Here is a 14777-nt window from a genome sequence, read left to right as displayed (position 1 = left end):
CAATTTTGGGGAACTGTAAGTACGTAACATACGTAATATACGTAGGTACTTAATATTATATCGAAAGTCGAGTAGTTGGCCCGGGCGCATTGACGTATCCGGGTGGTGGGGTGTTGGCCCGGCCAGGCCCCTGCTGAGTGCGTCTAGGCGTCGGGGTCCCTCGGCTGCGCGGCGAGCCTGGCGGCCATGCTGGAGACCACGTCTGTGAGGCGCGCGAGGCGCTGCGGCGCGGGCGAGGCGGCGCCGCGCGCGCCCCACAGGAAGCGCGCGTGGAACTCGGGGCGGAACAGGTCCAGCAGCGCGGGGTCCAGCGCGGGGCCCAGCGCCGACAGCTCCTGCACCACGGTTCGCGCGTTGCGGCGGAACGTGGCCAGCTGGTCCGGCAGGCGCCGCGCCGCCGCCAGCGTGGCCGCCGCCGCGAACAGGTCCAGCTCCGTGTTCAGCGCCAGGCTGCCCGGGAAGCTCTCCTCCGGCTCCAGAAGCCCGCCCTCGCCGTCTGCAACCGCCACATATCAATGTCTCATGCATGGTGTACCTCAAACTTAGGGCGAGGTCATAAAAAAGCTATCAATAGAGGTGTATGAGGAGAGCAAGGCCCTTTTCTAGCAGCAGCAGCAACAGAAAAAGGCAAAGGATGAAAACAGTACCTATTTGGGTAGAGTGTGGCTATAATTTGTAAAATACAGGTGAGCCCTATGACGTTAGATAGATTGACAGATCTTTATGCCAGATAAATAAAGATGGTTTTCCCCGTTTTCCCAAGGTTTTCCCCATTAAGGGTCTGCAATAGGGAATCGAGGGTTGGCATTGTCATAGAATTATGTAGTAAATGATGCTCTACAGCCTTGAAAAAAATCACACAGGTAGTTGAAGAGTCTAGCTAGGTGCTGAATCATTCGAATTTAAGTAAATGATTATGGATAACTGTAAATTAATTTCAGAATATCAAGAAAAACCAGTCAATCACACTCCCGTATTGTAACAACTGTGTCGTAATTATAAAGAATTTTCATATGATTTTTATCATATTATAAAGTTAAAGGCTTGGACTAGGCGCTAAATACCTTGTTTTTTAATAAACACACACTTATTTTGTGTAAATTAATCACAAACTTGAGCAATTTTTTTCCCTCAAATCTTCATACAAATATCTATGGCGGCTTTCTGTGTTATAAAATCATAAACACAAGTGACGTTTGACTCAGTTGGCCGCTGGCCTCCAAAGAAGGGTCACGTCGGTTTAGGCAGCACTGACAGCTCGCGATCTTATCGTGTACAGATACAAAATCACTGCACATTGGTTGTCATTGCACTTTTTCAACTTTTATGACACCAACATAATTTGATTTGAAATTGAGGAAGCATAATTCTTCCAGTATATTCAATACATTAAATTAAATTAGATAGTGTGCAATATTCTCGTGATATTACAGTCTCGTAAAGGTCTGATGAGGAGCAGGAATATAGCGAATGGATCTAAGTGATGACAATACGCACGAACATTAGGTTAGGGATCAAAAATACAGTCTCTTGGTGCTGGTTGAGGTATGGTCTCGTGAGGATCTGATGAGGGCAGTAACACGGTGGTGGCTCAATTTTATTTCAAAGATGTTAATAGCTAAAAGCATCGAGTTTGGGCTATTAAGTAAGTATGTTTTTCAGAGAGAGAGAAAGAGATTTTGTTTTTTCTCTGGATGTGTTAGGTTTACTGGGTTTACTAAGTTCATTCTGTTAATGGCATCAAGTTGTTATGTGTTCATAAGTAATAATTATTTATTAACAAAATGCTGTTGATTCTCCACGAAAATGTAAAAATAAAAATAAAATAAATAAAAATAAATTCGTAACGTAAAATTGTCAATGACGGAATTTCTTCTATAGACAGTAGCCACAAAAAAAACAAACGATAGATGGCGTGATTTGAAGATAAAGATACATTTTTTCGACACATAGACAGCAACAACAAAAAAATACAGATTTAAAGAAAAGAAACACATACTTATACAAAACAACAAAGAAAAAAAAAGGATACACATCAAAATAACTGGAAAAAATATAAGCCCCAATTTACTTGTGTGGGACAGGGAGTACCATAATATTTTTTTTGGGGTACTCCCCATCTATGCGAAATATAAGCTTGATATCTTTACCCGTTTCTGAGAAAAAGGGCGGTGACAGACAGTCAGTCAGACAGACGGACAACAAAGAGATCCTATAACGATTGCTTTTTTTCTTTTGACGTTCGAAACCCTAAAATTAAGTAAAAATATTATGCTGCCAAAAAATGTACTTACAGGTATTGAAAAAGCGGTATATAAACAAATTATACCAGCAGAGGGTTCACCATTTAGCTGAATGTTACTTAGAAAACGGCCTTGAGTGGCGGTCAAGTTGGTCCCCGCCTGCGATAGGTACTTTCCATTAACATTGGGACTCGTTTTCATGTTTTTAGCGTACAGTCAGGTTTTTAGTTTTTTATAATTGTATTTTTTTATTTGTAACTTTTTAGTTGTTTTTATTTTATGAAATTTTACGTCGGTAGGTAGTTCATGATCATTTTTTATTTCAATAACTTTGGTGTTGTTATTTAAATACCTTCAATATAAAAATAAAATATGCATATTTTTGTAATGTGAAAATCAAGTCCTTTCATTTGATACCTTACACGGCAAAGTTGAATTATTATTTTTTCGATCATCACGTTATGTCCTCAAGAGGGCGCTATGTACATTTTAATGGAACGTCACATAGCCTATAGCCATCGCGCCATCAATACGCTTCTAACAATACCTCATACATCAAAATCTATCAAGCCGTTTAGGCTACAGGAGGGAACAAAGAAACAGACAACATACATATATACATACATACAATCAAAAAACATTACCCTCCTCCTTCGGGGTAAGTAATACGAGGTATAAAAACGAATGGTATAACATTCACAAGGTATACGCCCATATGATATACAGGGGCGTATTTACCCTAGGGCTAAAAGGGCTACAGCCCAGGCCGGCAGGCCGCCCTTAGACTTTTGGTTGGAGGATTAAAAAAGTACAGAACAATATTTTAGGTTTAGAACGGCCCTGAGCCATCTTTCCACATGTTGACCAGCCTTCGTTCTTTTCTGAACCGGTGGAATAGTCTAATGTTTTCCGCCTCGGTATTTTTTAAAGGAAATCTAAAGGCAAAAATGGTTGCCTCACTCAGTCGCCCTGCACAAGTTTATTTCTAAACGTTCTGAAACGTACTCTGGATAGACATCCAGAAAAATCTTTTTTTTGTTCGGAAGATATCATTATCTATGCAAATCTATCACCACAAGTGAGTGATAGATTTGCATTTGTTCTTATTATACATTTATGTAGGTCGGTAGGTACTCTACACTTCTTCTTTCATGTCAGTGAACATGCGAATTTTAAATTTTGTCCAGACCAAAAAGAAGCATCTTTGATAGCATTCTGGTTGGCCTGGAGTAAGTCTTCCCAAGTGCAGGTGGAAGGGCACAGTGTACAGGAGAGTAAACGCTCCATATTCAGGGGGCGGTACCACAGTCGCGTAGGTTGGTATAGCCCCACTTGCAAAGATTGGCCTTGCAGCAGCCTACCTCTGCTCGCAACCGATTTAGAGTCTTCCAAATGTGCCAGGGGAGACTGTTACCGGGAGCAAGAGGTAGGAAAGTATCCTGGGGCTGCTTTTAAGGTTAAGGACACCTTACTATTTAGAAACGCTTTGCGGCTCTTAAGGCGGGAAGGGCGGCAGTATGTGATTACTGTCTGGAGTCGCTTCTTGTTTGGCTTTCTCAACAGAACATGCCACTTTTCGCCGTATGCTAGGGGGTACTATCCCAGCCAGAGTAGACTTTCTAGAGCGGTGTCGGTTTGAGCATCCCGTTACTATACGAACTGTGTCGTTAAGAGCAAAATCTACTTCTCTAGTATGCGTGGACCTTGCCCATATCATCATCATCATCATCATCATCAGCCAATAATCATCCACTGCTGGAAATAGGCCTCTCCCAAGGAGCGCCACAACACTCGGCCCTCGGCCTTCCTCATCCAACCACTACCGGCACTACGCGCCTAAGGTCGTCAGTTCAGCGGGCAAGAGGGCGTCCCACGCTGCGTTTGCCTGTTCGTGGTCTCCACTCAAGAACTCGTCTACCCCAACGGTTATCGGTTCTTCGGCAGATATGACCAGCCCACTGCCACTTCAGCTTGCATTTTTTGACAGCTATGTCGGTAACCTTAGTCCTCTGACGGATAACCTCATTTCTGATACGATCTATCAGAGAAACCCCAAGCATAGCTGTCTCCATAACACCCTGAGCGACTTTAAATCGGTGGACCAGTCCTACCGTTAGTGTCCATGTCTCTGCACCATACGTCATCACTGGCAGAACGCACTGGTTGAAGACTTTTGTCTTCAGGCTTTGAGGAATGGGAATCTTGCTCATATGGGCCATGCAAATTCGGCTGAGAAGCAGAGTGCTAGGCTACTTATTCGTAGAACTTGCGGAGAGGGGAGAGGCGCCCCAGCAGGTAGACGAAGGCGTCGCAGCAGAAGGTTGTTTCGGGAACTGACTTTTTTCTTGGTGTTTTGGCAGTGGATTTTGTACGTGAGGGATCTATCTAGGGTCACTCCGAGGTATTTTGGTGACGAGCAGCGCTGGATTTTTTAAGTATGAAAGCCGGCCTTTGTTCTTTTCTGAACAATCTTATTTGAAGGATATCTAAAGAAAAAAAATGCCTCACTCAGTCGCCCTGCACAATTTTATTTCTAAACGTTCTAAAATGTACCTACTCATCGATACAGAAAAATCTTTTTTTTTGTTCGGAAGATATTATTATCTAACATTTATGTAGATCGGTACAGGTACTCTAGACTGACTGTTCTTTTGGTTTTCTTTTATTCCTTGATGGGGCGGAAAACTACAGCAGCCCAGGGCGCGAAATCTTTAAATACGCCCCTGATGATATAAATTTATTAAGTATAACGATCACTGTGCATAACAAACGAAAGGCATAATTACTAAATACATAATTTCGTTAAGAATAACGTTCAAAAAGTATAATTTCAATTGATATAACGATTAAAATGCATAACGTTTATAACATATATTCTACAACGGATATAATTATCATAATGTATAATGCACAAAAAGTATAAAAGATTGTCGTATCGTATTTTCATTATTATTGACGTTATGTGAGGGGAACGCTCCGCTCCGCTTCGCTGCGCTCCGCTTTAGTTTCGCCGAACATGTGCACCTAACACGCTCCTCCTCGCTTTGCTCGTCGTCGCACCTATCTTTAGGTTTTGGTACTAGGGGGTTTGACATTATTATTATTATTGGCGCTATGTGGGGAGACGCTCCGCTCCGCTTCGCTGCGCTCCGCTTTGGTTTCGACGAACATGTGCACCTAACACGCTCCTCCTCGCTTTGCTCGTCGTCGCACCTATCTTTAGGTATTGGTACTAGGGGTTTTGACATTATTATTATTATTGGCGCTATGTGGGGAGACGCTCCGCTCCGCTTCGCTGCGCTCCGCTTTGGTTTCGACGAACATGTGCACCTAACACGCTCCTCCTCGCTTTGCTCGTCGTCGCACCTATCTTTAGGTTTTGGTACTAGGGGTTTTGACATTATTATTATTGGCGCTGTGTGGGGAGACGCTCCGCTCCGCTTCGCTGCGCTCCGCTTTGGTTTCGACGAACATGTGCACCTAACACGCTCCTCCTCGCTTTGCTCGTCGTCGCACCTATCTTTAGGTTTTGGTGCTAGGGGATTTGACGGTGTTGGGTACCTAATTAAACACAGATTATGAACTTTATACTAAATGATAGTATATATTTTAATCGATATACGTAATGTATGTTATACGAATTGATATTAGCCCTCGTAAGTATTATATATTTTGATTTTATATAAAATGTACGTTATACCAATTGAATCTTATACCTTATGAAAATATAGATTTTGTTGTTATACGTAACGTTCATTATATGTTGTGAACGTTATTAATGTGAAATTATACATTTCGTTTTTATACGTCGCAATACGCACCCCCTCCTTCGGCAGTCGGGTAAAAAGGAGTAAGACAGGGGGTCATTCTGAACTTTTGCTCTACGAGTTTTGGAAATTAACAAAAAAAAAACCTTTTTCATAGAAACTTTGTTGGACATGTGACTTTTTACCATGGAAAACGAATATTTTTTTTCGCGAATTTGCAAATCTCATAGAACAAAAGTTGTTCAGAATGACCCCTTGAGTCATCCCCTTTTGGCTTAGTATAGCCCTTTTGCGACACTATGTATTTACTTTGCTTTGTCGTCGGGGTTCAGTTGGCTGGAGGATGCCCGAAACTTATTATCTACACTTGAATACTTGTAGTTACCTTTCTACAAGTAAATACCACATTTGTTTGAGAAAGCTAATCGGGTTCCGAGTATAGAGTAAAGTGGCACCCCTATTAATTTCTACTCTTTCCTGGTGCCTACCAGTGTAAGTAAGAATTATACAAACTTACCCTAAAATCCACCCAAAATGTACTTGAACATAATTGTCAATAAAGTTGGCGAGTAAAAGTTTATCGACCCACTGTGCAAACTTACATGTGTGCGTGTCACTGCGTGTGCTGTGTGAAGAGCATTGAAAACCCAAAATTGGCGCGGCACGTCACCCTGTACGGGCCCTTAACATAAATACATATATTATATTACTTTTGAAATCATTGGTTTTCCCTTGAAAATGAAGCATATTTTTTTATAAAAAAGGATTAGTTAGATAATAAAGGGCCCATGCTATACTGTTGCACACATACCGAAGGTGTGGAAGCAGAGCACGGGCGGCAGCAGGTGCGGCACGGTGGTGTTGGGCGGCGGCGGCTGCGCGCCCTCGTCCATGCTCTTGAGGCCCGGCCGCAGCTTGGCCTCGAACATGAACGCCTGGTCCGTGTACACGCGCCGCAGCACGCTCCACGCATGCTCCAGGCACTCCACCTGCGACCACGTACCATTCTACATCACTACTGGACTCTACAAACGCATTCAACGTATAATATACTGATGTACCTAAGGTCTGATGTCCTCTTCGTCGTATCCGACAACAGCGACTGTGTGCGAAGCTGTGCGTTACGTTACGTTGCTGTCTCAGCACATATTATACCTAACGTAAAGGGATCACCTTTTTATCTTTTGTATGTGCGGTTACCTTAAGGAATCAAGCACATTTTCTTTCTTAAACCTGAGTCAGGCTAGATGAGTCTATATAGCGACATTATCGATATCGCACATAAAGAACAGTGCAGATACTGTAGTGGACGTGCGTACCTGCGGCATGCAGAGGCCGGCCATGATGGCGGTGAAGCCGTACAGGTTGCCGAGCGCGGTCTTGGTCTCCACGGCGAGCTGGATCCAGTCGTTGAGCGCGTCGGCGCGCGCGCGGTCCGTCGGCGCCGTCAGCACCGTCACCGCCACCAGCAGGCGGAACGTCTCGATCCTGCAACACATAACACACATTATTAGTACAAAAACAGAAGGAACTTAACTCAAAAATATACTTTTGGAATACAAAAATACTAACTACCTTTCTATGATATCTAGTCGCAACTGCTTGCCCTGCGGTAGGAAGCACAGCTCGAGCACAGAGGCCTGCTTGTCCAGCCCCTCGACCTGCACCGTCTCCTCGAGCAGGAAGTCCAGGTCGACCCGCGTGAGGTGGTTGGCGAGGATGCGCGGGCCCGACGTGCGCAGCAGCAGCTTGATGGTGTGCAGCGTGTCGGACTCGAGCGGCTTGCTGCCGGCGCCCAGCAGCGCGGACTCGAAACCGGCGGTGCGCAGGCGCGAGGGCACGGTGTACTGGTAGCAGCCGGCCTGTAGTAGGCGCGCCTCCACCTGGTCGTAGTCGAAGGGGGCGCGCGCGGCGGGGGGCGGGGGCTCCTCGCGGCGCGCGTCCCCCGCGGACTGCGCGGAGTCACCGGAGCCGGTGCCGGAGTCGGAGCCGGACGGCAGGCGGCGCTCGTCGCGCGCGGGCTTGGCGGGCGGGCTGGCGGGCGCGTCCCACGCCGCCGCCTCGCCGCCCGCCGCCTGGATCACGCCGTCGGCGCTGGCGCTGGTGGCGTGCGGCGCGGCGGCCGCGAGGTCCGCGGGCGTGAGCGAGTGCGAGCGCTGCTTGCGGAGCGGCGGGCGCAGCTGCGCGGGGCGCGCGGGCGGCGAGGCGGGCGCGGTGAGCGGCGCGGCGCGGTTGGCCGGGTACTGGATGCGCGCGCCCGACGCGGCCGACACGGGCTTGCCGGAGCCCACGTACGACGTCACCAGGTCCGCCACGGAGCCGTACGCCTCGTCCTCGAACTGGTACTGGCAGCGCTCGTACACCGTGTCCGGGTTCACCACTATCTGTACAACAGTTTTTATTCTGCTGAGTATGAGATAGTCATGGCACATAGAAAACATTACAGATGGATCATATCCAAGGTGGTTTTGGTAGTAGGTATGTAGTAGGTTTGAGAGGAGTGGTTACCCGCTGTATGACGAAGTGCAGGTGCTGCGCGTTGCTGCGGCAGCTGAGCACGTAGTTGCCGGGCTGCGAGGAGGAGTCGCGCACGAGGAAGGAGCGGTCCTGCTGCAGCAGCGCCTCGGCGGCGGCGCGGGCCAGCGCGCCGTGGTACCAGCCGTGCGACACCACCTGCTCCGCCGGCAGCGACAGCTCCCACTCGAGCCGCGCCGCCGCCGCCGCCGCCCCCGCCCCCGCCCCCGCGCCCGCGCCCGCGCCCTCCTGGGCCTGCGAATTATGTTTTTAAAAATATAGCATGAGTCCAATGAGTAGTTTATTTAAACAAGATTTAAACTTGAAAAATAACAAATGTCGAACAAAATGTATGGAATTGACAGCTTATACACTCGTTCTCAATTTACTGCCAGTTTCAATAACTATCTACCAATGACTGGTAGTTTACTTTCATACATAGACATTAATATATATAAATAAATATAAACACTCACACCTTGTACTAATGTACTCCCTTGCGGGGTAGGCAGAGAGCGTAAATATTAATGTCTATGCTTTCATACGATTTTGTCAGATTGTAACTTTGAATGTGTCAAAACAGTATGAAAGTAACTACCATACCATGACCATACCAGTCATCGGTAGGTAGATTTATTGAAAATGGCAGTTAGTAATCTGTCTTTCTGGTTCTACCGATATTTACAAGTCGTTGCTCAAATCGGAGATGCTCAGTTACTTGTAAATGGTAAGCGAGGTTGTAACTGTTTACAGTCCTCTTCACTATACTCTGACCATCTTATTATTAGTTTTTTGACATTCGAAATCCCATTCATATTTCATGACTGCAAAGGAAAATTAACTTTACTTACCAGACATAAAGAAACGTCAAAAATACAATAATATATAGTGGTAGCTCTAAAGAACGATGCCTGCCACCTGAGGAACCCAGGGAACTCATAATCTACAGAAGCTGAAACACTAGCCATGCATGGAATAACTTCTGTCCGTATATGTACTATCTATGAATCGAGTGCAATGCATCTTACCATTATGTAGAGAAGGTAACTAAACTATAGTTTACAAATGTTGGGATGTAAACACAGAGGTGGTGTATTCGCGGGGGCCGGCGCGCGGCGACAGCCCCGGCGGGGGCGGGGGCGGGGGCGGCGGGGGCGGGATCGATAGCGCCCCTCACGCATGCGCCCCCGGCCCGGACACAGGGGTGCTCGCCCTCGCGACTCATCTCGACAACAACCGGGCACACCTGTCGATTTAGTCAATAACTTCGGTACCTTTGGAGATAAAAGGTCTTGATCTCGACGGACACACGAACGCCGACAAAGTGATGTTATAACTTGTGTTAAGATTGTTTCCTTTGGAGGTACCGTATTCTAAACATATTTTTCAAAAAAGCTTTCAGTGTACTTATTTTTGTTTATAAAAATAAATGCATGTTTTTGTTGATTTTAATTTTATAATAATTATATCAAAAAAATCATTATGGATACCGTGTAGGATATCGAGGATACAATACGACATGGAATTTGATTGTTAGTTTCATACGGTTCGGGCAGTAATAAAATCCTATTTAGAAAAACGCGATGTTAGATAGATGTTATAAAAAATACCTACACATATGGCTGCTAGGCCGTTTAGCTGAATTACAAATTATTAATTTATCTGTAGTAAATTTTATAAACATTATTTAGCCACCATTTTGGACTGACAATATGGTGAACTAGTTGAGTGTTATGGCTCTCCTCTCCTCGGGTGAGGCATGCGGCATATGTATATGTAATACGGACTGATGATAATAATGATGATCGATCTAAGTAATCCAAAATATTCAAATAAGTATAGATACGTCATGAATTGGGCTGTTTTTTTGCCGAATTTACGGGATCGGCCTTTGTCTATTTTTCATTTTCATTTCATTGGCATAACGAACAAGCTAATTTAAAAAGTATACCTAGCTTTATTTTCAATATATTATTCTAGCCTAAAAAATCAGTTCAGTGCAGTCTGAGTAAATATTTGCCTCGTGATAATGGCTGGTCGAGGGGCCATTCCTTCGGAACGAGGCTCTTCCCGAACAATGTGTCTTTATTTGTTGATGATGGACTTCTTCCTAGAGTGTAGGTGACCGCTAACCGTCCACCTGGACCGCCGGGTGGTGGCGCCGCGGCCGCAGCAGCCGGCGGGGGTGCCGGAGTAGCCCCCGCTCCCCCGGAGTGCACGCCCTGCATTGTCTGTGATCGAGCTGCGCCGCGCTGCAGCGTCGCGTCGCAGAACAAAAACAAACTTATTGATTTACCGCTTCATAGCTTTATACATTCAGGAGGTCATAATTTTCTCAAGAGCACTAAATTTTTTAATATATTTTCAGGTTGCCTAATTAATTTTACCTAAGGCCACGAAGTTATAATTAATACAGATATATATAATTATATGAACGAATTCTGCCAACAATCAGCTGTGGTAAGAACATCGGATGAAACTTGGAGGTAAGTAATGCGAAGTTTATTAAGTAGTCGTTTAAAAGTAGGTACTTCATTGTATTCGTGTTTATAACTCTATTAATAGGGTTCAATTAACATTACGGCAAATAATGTGACCTATGGTGGAACTTGACATACATAGGTACGTAAAGGTAAATTAACCAACTAAATCTTTAGAAAATCTTTAGAATTTAATATCTACAAAAGTACCTATAGGGTTTTTCCATAATATCTATCTAAAGCGAATGTTTTGCTTATTGCGAATTGTTTGTTAATAACTATACCAACATAGGATATTTATTTCGGGAGGCTGTGCGGCGGGCTAGCTAGGGGCTCCTCAGAGGTATGTTCATGAGTGAGTAGGCAGTAGTTATGTAGCCTTTGAATTTTTGCTGATAAGTACTTACATACTATTTTTTATAAATCTTAGTGTAAATACCTGATAGATGTTTTTTTATCAGATACTTAATTGACAGATTCTGAACGCTTCATCCGCAGTCGATTGTCCCGCCAATAGATCGACACGTCACTTAATCGTGGGACAGTCTGTCAATTTAGTATATGAGATTAAAAAACAGACTTTACTTTAATTTAGTTCTAGTGTACCTACTTGTTATTCTATGGTTCTAGTAAGTAAGTACTACAATAGTCTCATAACTGAGAAAAAAACACTCTCGTCTTTTGTGTCGTTTATCATTTTATGAGGGTTTTTCTAAAATATGAGATTATGTGAGCGATGATTTAGTGATAGATTTTAGTTAATGATAACTTAGGTATTCGTATACAGTAATTAACTTAAATATTAATTAATGTTTTTCCACTTTCCTCCATCTCTTCCAACAAACTTAATCCTATCAATATGTATTTATATATAAAATATATATATCCTTTTTTATAATATACCATTAACAACCTAATTTAAATATGATATTATTAACTACTTATTTTTTAAACTTGCTCTGCTCCATTAGTAGCATGTCGTTGAGTGAGACGTCTTGCTACCACACTGCAGATATGGAAGAAAACAAGGACGAACAAGTTGAGCCTACGGAGGACAGTCACAGGTCACGAAGTCCAATAACAGTAACTGTGCCTCGGACCTTGAGACTGTCGGGGAGCCGCAGCACCAGGACGCGCCGGCTGTCGTCGCCGCCCCCCGCCCCGCGCGCCGCGACCCCCGCCCCCCGCGCCGCGCCCCCCGCGCCCTCGCCCGCCGGGTCGCCGCCGCTCCGCCGCTACCGCCTCGGCTCGCCCGCCCGCGCCGGCCCCTCCGCCGCCACCGACGCCCCCAGCTCCAAGCACTACGGATTATCGAAGCCTTCTAGTCCAGCTCGCCGTCACCGCTACCCACCGTCTACTGTATCGCTTTCATCTCACGATCTGTCCTTCGACTCATCATCTCTTTTTTCAAAGGATAGAAGAAGTTCGCGTGCGACGAGTCCTGAAGAAAAACGAAGGCGTATGATGTCGATATCAGAGGAGCACAGAGATTTTGTAGAATATATTATGCAAAAACATAATAATAAAACAAATTCAATTGAAGGAGCTCACAGCATGATCCCGGAGTTCGACCCGGACGCGCCGGGACAGTCGGCCGAGCAGTGGCTGCGCGCGGTGGCCGACACGGCGCGCACCGCCGGCTGGAGCGACTCCCAGATCGTATTCTACGCACTACCGAAGCTAGCCGGTAATGCCAAGACGTGGTACCTGGGAAGAAGTTCCGAGGAACTTAGCTGGAAACAATGGCAGAAGAAAATATTAAGAACCTTCTCAGAAGATCGAAACTACGCGGATCTTCTATCTGAGATGCTCAGTAGGAAGAGCACGGCTGAAGAATCACTGGAGGATTATTTCCACGCGAAGGCCCGGCTGGTGAAGGCGTGCGGGCTGTCGCGCCGCCGCGCCGTGGACTGCATCGTCAGCGGCATCGCCGACGCCGACGTGCGCTTCAACGCGCAATGCTCCAGGTTCAAGAAACCGTTCCATTTGCTCAAATACATACGCCGTATATCGAAAAGAAAACCTGTTTTGCCCAAGCAAGATATTCCGAAAAAGAGTACTGAAAAAAATAAAAAACAGCGAGAAACTCGATCGTACTAATTGAAATTATGAATAATATACAAATAATCAGTCAATTAATAAAATTCCATCTGCAACCCACTGAAGTTTAAGAAGCAAAAAATTCTGGTTTGAAAAATAGTATTATATTCATTATTAATGTCTAAATAAATGAACTAGGTTGTGTGTATGGAACTCTGTATTTATGAACGATTTCTTGTATTCCTGTTGTTATTTCTGATTCGTTGTTTTAGAAAATAATTAAAAATAACTAATTTTACATTATATTGGTTGGACCTTAAAATTTATAGATAGATAGAATAAAGACACTTTTAGGTGTACACCAAAAATAATTATTTAAGTATAGTTTATCATTCTAATTTATTTGCTTTATCTATTTATTTACATAAATATTATGTAATTACGGTTTAAACCCATATTTATCAAATAGAACTATATATTTATTTATTTTCTTTATATTTTATACATATATATACCTGTCCCACCCCAGACCTTTACAGCTTAGGTGGTGGTGAACCTGCGGTTTAGTATGTCCCACGGGCGGGCGGTGCGCGGTGTCACACGGGCCACGGCGGTGTGCACTGTCCCGCCGCCGGCTGCGCCCCGGCCGGGCTGGGCGGCCGGGCTGGGCGGGCGGGCAGCCTGCGCCCCGGCCGCGCTGGGCGGGTGGGCGGCCTGCTCGCCACTAGTAGTGCTCCACCCGGCCGCAGCACTCACCTCACTCAGTTACCATTACTATTGTTTTAAATGGACTGCACGGAAAAAAAAAATTGTTTTTTTAAAGTAGGTACTTTATAAATTAGATATGATATTTCCGGAGACAAAAAAATATGTCTACAGGGTATCACAAAAAGTATTATAAACTATTGTTATTCTATTAAACTTATAACTTAGCGACACTTGACAGTGATTACGTAATTTAGAAAAAAAATGTAAGAAAAGAAATGAATGGAAACGTAACCTAACCTAATTAATACCTATGTTTTTTGGAAAATTCATGTATGAGAAACTTTAATTATAAGTACCTATGTCATTTATAATAATGAACACGTAAGCTAAATAAATGATGAATTTTGGGATGTCTATGTCTAGTCAATATAAGGAAAATATAGTTACTGTATTACTTACCACAAAAACCTTTAAACATTGTTTAACAAGTTTTTAAGACGAAATTTGACAGATTTTGTAGGATTTTGTCTAATTTGTTGTGGTAAGGCCCTTATTGTCTTCGATGTATTCCATATTTTCAACAGTTAAATTCAGAATAAAGTTCTGTTTAATTTATACTCAACTATACTACCATCCTTTCTCTTACGTAATTAATATAAATGTACTTATATGTGTTACTAATTGAAAAAACATGTTGTGTAACTTAAATGTGTATTAGATATTTAATTAATACTAATATTATAAAGTAAAAAAAATGTATGGTATATAATATAATGCATGGAGCTGCAGATTTTGTAAAAATACATAATCAATTGTGCAAGCCCTAAACCGTCTTTTTCTCAAAAACCCGTCAAAATTTTACATGATATTATTGACAAGTAAAGGATTTTTTTAGTCTCATTTATTTTATAAGCCGTTCTTTTTAAGATTAACTGCTAGTTTCAATACTCTAACGATCAATAGCTAACAGTTACAGTTCCCCACATATTAATAATGCGCGTGCAAATCTGCACAAACTGTCGTAA

General features: G+C 43.8%; 2 protein-coding genes across 3 annotated transcripts; one reads left to right on the top strand and one right to left on the bottom strand.

The window, feature by feature from the left end:
• Window positions 1-45: 45 nt before the first annotated feature.
• Window positions 46-9749, bottom strand: LOC105391495 (breast cancer anti-estrogen resistance protein 3 homolog). The gene is made up of 6 exons (XM_048632958.1): window positions 9588-9749; window positions 8519-8779; window positions 7586-8394; window positions 7330-7498; window positions 6822-6999; window positions 46-496 (listed from the first exon to the last, which is right to left on the bottom strand). The coding sequence occupies exons 1-6, from the start codon at window positions 9747-9749 to the stop codon at window positions 144-146; spliced, it is 1932 nt and encodes a 643-aa protein (XP_048488915.1). The 3' UTR covers window positions 46-143.
• On the top strand, window positions 9721-14415 carry LOC119694664. 2 transcript variants are annotated; one of them, XM_038121449.2, is made up of 3 exons: window positions 9721-9887; window positions 10893-11010; window positions 11976-14415. In XM_038121449.2, the coding sequence occupies exons 2-3, from the start codon at window positions 10955-10957 to the stop codon at window positions 13102-13104; spliced, it is 1185 nt and encodes a 394-aa protein (XP_037977377.2). In that variant the 5' UTR covers window positions 9721-9887; window positions 10893-10954; the 3' UTR covers window positions 13105-14415. The 2 variants fall into 2 exon arrangements, with proteins under 2 accessions (XP_037977377.2, XP_037977383.2); XM_038121455.2 differs by lacking the exon at window positions 9721-9887 and having other exon boundaries at window positions 9912-11010.
• The last annotated feature ends 362 nt before the right edge of the window (window positions 14416-14777 follow it).

Source organism: Plutella xylostella, chromosome Z (genome assembly GCF_932276165.1).
Source record: "Plutella xylostella chromosome Z, ilPluXylo3.1, whole genome shotgun sequence".
Classification (NCBI taxonomy): domain Eukaryota; kingdom Metazoa; phylum Arthropoda; class Insecta; order Lepidoptera; family Plutellidae; genus Plutella; species Plutella xylostella.
The sequence above is the reverse complement of the archived record's forward strand: the minus strand, read 5'-3'. Positions and strand labels throughout refer to the sequence as shown.

Excerpts from the sequence above, each read along its gene's own strand:
- LOC105391495 (XM_048632958.1), bottom strand. The coding sequence starts at position 9,749 with ATGAGTCGCGAGGGCGAGCACCCCTGTGTCCGGGCCGGGGGCGCATGC. Across the intron at positions 7,499-7,585 it reads CGACTAGATATCATAGAAAG|GATCGAGACGTTCCGCCTGC; the intron begins GTAGTTAGTATT and ends TATGTGTTGCAG. Across the intron at positions 7,000-7,329 it reads CCGGCCTCTGCATGCCGCAG|GTGGAGTGCCTGGAGCATGC; the intron begins GTACGCACGTCC and ends ACGTGGTCGCAG.
- LOC119694664 (XM_038121449.2), top strand. The coding sequence starts at position 10,955 with ATGAACGAATTCTGCCAACAATCAGCTGTGGTAAGAACATCGGATGAA. Across the intron at positions 11,011-11,975 it reads ACATCGGATGAAACTTGGAG|TAGCATGTCGTTGAGTGAGA; the intron begins GTAAGTAATGCG and ends CTGCTCCATTAG.